The 4,626-nt window shown below is 34.6% G+C and overlaps 1 protein-coding gene across 1 annotated transcript; it reads left to right on the top strand.

Moving 5' to 3' along the window:
* LOC104787623 (putative F-box/LRR-repeat protein 21) lies at positions 1,058–2,845 on the top strand. The gene is made up of 3 exons (XM_010513228.2): positions 1,058–1,465; positions 1,624–1,746; positions 2,262–2,845. The coding sequence occupies exons 1-3, from the start codon at positions 1,116–1,118 to the stop codon at positions 2,557–2,559; spliced, it is 771 nt and encodes a 256-aa protein (XP_010511530.1). The 5' UTR covers positions 1,058–1,115; the 3' UTR covers positions 2,560–2,845.

Below are 4,626 nucleotides of genomic sequence, written 5' to 3'. Positions count from 1 at the left end.
CTTCACATCCATCTGCCACAAATCCCAAGAGAGGTTAACCGCTAGTGAAAGGACTACTCTTACCGTGTGGAGTTTGGCAACTGGTGCAAATGTCTCAAGGTAGTCTTCTCCATAGGTTTGGGTGAACCCTCTAGCTACAAGCCTGGCTTTATATCTTTCTATCCCCCCATCACTCTTGTACTTGATAGTAAATATCCACCGAGATATCACGACTTTCTTCCCCTTTGGCAAATCAGCTTCATCCCATGTATGATTCTTTACCATAGCATTAGTTTCATCTCCCACAGCATCCCTCCAAACTTTGTGTTCTTTAGCTTCCTCATAACTCTGTGGGATCCAATGTTGGTCTATTTGTGTAAGAAAGACTTGATGTTGGATAGGAAGGTGTGCAAGAGTGCAGACTGTTTAATTTCAAGTTCTCTTTATTCGCAGATAACGAAATTGTAATACTCTTTACCCAACCCTAAACGGTTGAATACTCGAGTTGAATATGAGCAGCGGATTGAATACGAATAAAGGATACTAGTGTCCAATAACGGATCTAGAAATTTTTTTTTAGAGAGTCATACTATATAGTAAACTTTTTGTTTGATGAAAACTATATAATAATATTATGAAGTAACTGAAAAGTATATAAAAGTTAATAAGAAAAGTAATGGGTGACATATATATAACATAAACAAAACAGAAAAAAGAAATATATCATTGCTTCAACATAGATTTGAACTCACATTACAAGAGTCAATTACGTGATTGTTAACCAACTCTACCAAAATCAACAACGAGTATATAGTAACATTTTTAATTTTTATATTTTATGGGGGTCATCTGACCCTGTTCATGTGACCGTAGGTCCGCCCTTGCTAGTGTTCAGTCCTAGTATAAGTGGTGTGGTGGCAGGTGTTTTATGAGCGCGTGATTATTATTCACTACATGTGCGTGTGGCCTTGCTTGAGTCTTCCTTCACCTACCAAGTAATTATACGTGGCCTGAACTGTACCACATACACATAATACTGCGTAAACCTAATTTTTGAACTAGAGACGGAAGCCGAAAGGTTCCGAAACACAACACTTCACTTCTTATTTCACTGATTTGACAAACCTATTTTCTCAATGTCTTCCTCCTTCTCCACGCCGTTGTCTATTCTCAAGCGTCCGCTGATGAAAGAAGAGCCAAGAAACTGGGCGGAGCTTCCTTCGGAGTTGATGTCATCGATCCTGCTCCGTCTAAGCGTGGCTGAGATACTGGACAACGCTCAGAAAGTGTGCAGACCATGGCGACAGGTCTGTAAAGACCCTTTCATGTGGCGTAAAATCGACATGACAAACCATGGAAACCATGTAAATCTCGACTTACCTACCATTTGCCGTCACGCCGATGATCCCAGCCAGGGTGGTTTGGTCGAAATCAACACTGGGACCTTCATCAACGATGTTCTCCTCCGCTACATCACCGCCGATAGGTTATCTATCTTTTGTTTTTCCCTTTTACTGGATCTGCTATGGATTCATGTCTTTCTAACGTTTTTACGAGTCAAAAAAAATTTCGATTTCTAATGTTATCATAGTCCTAAGTTCTCACATTGTTCATGCCTTCCTCATGGCGTTAAATCGTAACTAGGAAGCTAAGAAACAATGGAAAGCTCATGTGCCGTCACGCCGTTGATCGCAGCCAAGGTGGTTTGGTCGAAATCTACACTGGGAACTTCGTCGACGATGATCTCCTCGGCTACATCGCCCATAGGTACCTATCTTCTCTCTATCCTTTACAACTCTCAATCTCCACTTATGATGCTTTTTTTTCCCCCTTTTACTAGATATATTCTTTTAATGTTTGAAGAGTCAAAAAGATTTCAATTTTATTTTGAAGTGACTTGATATATATGACGCTGTTTTAATAGTCATTGATTAGTTCTCACATTGTTCAATCGAGTCTTCTTTTGTTTCACACCGTTATTGTCATACTTAATTAATAACTTGTCCTTTTTCATGGTTAATGAAAACAAGAAGTTAGGTTTTAGCATACAAATATTTATCAGCTTATGTAGTAACGCTTAGTATAGACTTGCTTAAAGCTTCATTTGATTTTGATATTTTGAGTCATGTACTAGTTGATCTTCCCAATCAAAAAACAAACGCATTTCTTTGCTCTTCTTAATTTTACATGCTTCTGAGATGATTAGTGTATGATAAAATTTCTAATTAATTATTGTTCTTCTTTTTAGTTTATGATTTAATTCGACACACAATTATTTGCAGATCAAGGAATCTGAGAAGTCTTGGACTAGGAATGACCTGTCAACGTAGTACGACAAGCACAGGAATTGTGAACGCAGTGGCAAAACTTCCATTGCTTGAAACCATTGAGGTCTCAGCACGCTTATGTTTAATACTGGATTTGAAAGCTATAGGCCACGCTTGCCCACAGCTAAAGACATTGAAAATAAACAACAGATGTTACGAGCCCGTTGGCGTGCGCGCTCTACGCCACCTCCGGAATCTTAGTAAGAGAGTAAATGATTACCCATTTCATATGACTTTTGTCGATTCTGATTGAGACGATGACTTGAACAATATATACAGCGGTAGTCGGTGACGACATTAATTTTCGAATATGATTTCTCAAGGTGCTATCTCGGACTAGGTATTGAGTCTCTCTGAACACAAGTTGGTTTTGTTGGTCTTGTCAACTTATGAACTCGATCATGTACCCTCTTCTCTCTATCTTGGTATTTGGTATAGTTTCAAAGTCCTTATTTCCTTTAAAGTTTTAAGATTTGAGTGCGTAATTATAAGTTGTGAAAACGATGCGATGGTTTTTTCCTCAGTGGGTACCTTGATGATGCTCGGCTGAGTTTTATAATGAGATTACATCTGTTATTATACTTTATGGACCGAACAAATATCATATATATGCTTGTAAGTTGATCAGTCATACTATGAAGAATTTTGTTTTCCTAGTTTAAGTTTTAGCAACTTATATTGTCTAATCAAGTAGTCTAAGAAGACTTGGACTTCCAATGTTGCTCAAAAGACTTGTGAATGCAGTCGCAAAACTACTGATTCTTAAGAGAGCTCTAGGTCTCACACTCATGGATATAGCTAAATTTTAAACTTATTGGCCATTTTTGTCCACGGATAAATACAATAATGCTAAATTTCTTTGGTGACATGCGTTCTGGCGAAAACGTTAACGATGATCATGCACTAGTTTTGGTGAAAGCATGCTTGAACTACGTCATCTCCAGCTTCTTGAGAACAAGACTAATTAAACGGAAAGTGGCTTAAACACCATTCTTGATAACAATCCCGACCTCGGCTCAAACACTATGATTTACGCCAAGTGTTTCAACATTAACTATTTCAGAGATCTAGAGAAACAATGTTTCAAGAGAATCAAAGATTCTAAACGCGCCCCCCAAAACGACTCAACCGCTGGTTACCCGTGGCCGTATGATATCAATTTTGTTCAGATGATGACTTGGGAAATATACATATAGTGGTGATTACATATTGAGGTTGACTATGATTTCTAAGGGGCCAGTAATTAACTATATTTCAGACTAGATTTGAATCTTTATGAACAATGTAGAAAAAAAACATAGTGCATGTTGTATATATATGATGGTCTTGCCAACTTATGAACTTGTTTCATGTCTTCTTTTTTCTCTTATTTGTAGTTGTAGTGTCCTTCTTTTGAACCCTTTTTTCTAGCGCGTGTTGATTTCAGTATCCGTTTTGAGGTAATGACGTTATGTGCAAACACGTAGTTTCAGATCATTGATTCAATTTAACTGTTCATTCTTTTATGGGCATCTCAATACTACTCTACTTTTTTCTTTTAAATTTATTATAAAATAAATATTCCTCAATTCGAATATATCACATTCTAAAATAGAGTTGAAGATATAATTAGTATATATTTAAAGTTTTTTTACGTTTGCGATATTTTTCAAAATATAAAATAGAATGATACGTAAGACAAAAACCATATTGTATTTGAAATTACTCTATTTTATAGTCTAAAATATATTGTCTAACCACGTACATTTATTCATAATTTTATTTTACTAAATTTGACATATGTAAAATCGAATAGGGGTGTACTACAGTAAAACCTCTATAAATTAATAAAGTCGGGACCATGAAATTTTATTAATTTATAAAGGTTTTAATTTATCGATAAATTAAGAATTATTAATTTATAGAAAGACTTTCCTAATTTGGTAAAAAAATATTAAAAATAAGATTTAATCTTTATAACTAATATTTTTATAAAATCAGTTACAATGAAAATAACAATTATCATGTTTTGAAGATAGCACTCAAAGATTTTTATATAGTAAAAATATTAAAAATGAACTCTAATAAAAATTAATGTGTAGATATATACATATATTTAAATTTACAAATTATATTTACAAAAATTTCAAAAAAATTTCAAAAACAATTTCAAAAAAATATTATTTTATTATATTATCGAATAGTGTCCAAAATTACACTTGTCCCAATTTGGGACCGGAGATATTTATTAATTTATAGAGATTGTTAATTTACCGAGTATTAATTTATAGAGGTTCTACTGTATTTAGTCTTTTACTTAAACTGAATAGCGTAAGATATG

Source organism: Camelina sativa, chromosome 5 (assembly GCF_000633955.1).
Source record: "Camelina sativa cultivar DH55 chromosome 5, Cs, whole genome shotgun sequence".
Lineage (NCBI taxonomy): Eukaryota > Viridiplantae > Streptophyta > Magnoliopsida > Brassicales > Brassicaceae > Camelina > Camelina sativa.
The sequence above is the reverse complement of the archived record's forward strand: the minus strand, read 5'-3'. Positions and strand labels throughout refer to the sequence as shown.

Excerpts from the sequence above, each read along its gene's own strand:
- LOC104787623 (XM_010513228.2), top strand. The coding sequence starts at position 1,116 with ATGTCTTCCTCCTTCTCCACGCCGTTGTCTATTCTCAAGCGTCCGCTG. Across the intron at positions 1,466-1,623 it reads CGCTACATCACCGCCGATAG|GAAGCTAAGAAACAATGGAA; the intron begins GTTATCTATCTT and ends AATCGTAACTAG. Across the intron at positions 1,747-2,261 it reads CTCGGCTACATCGCCCATAG|ATCAAGGAATCTGAGAAGTC; the intron begins GTACCTATCTTC and ends AATTATTTGCAG.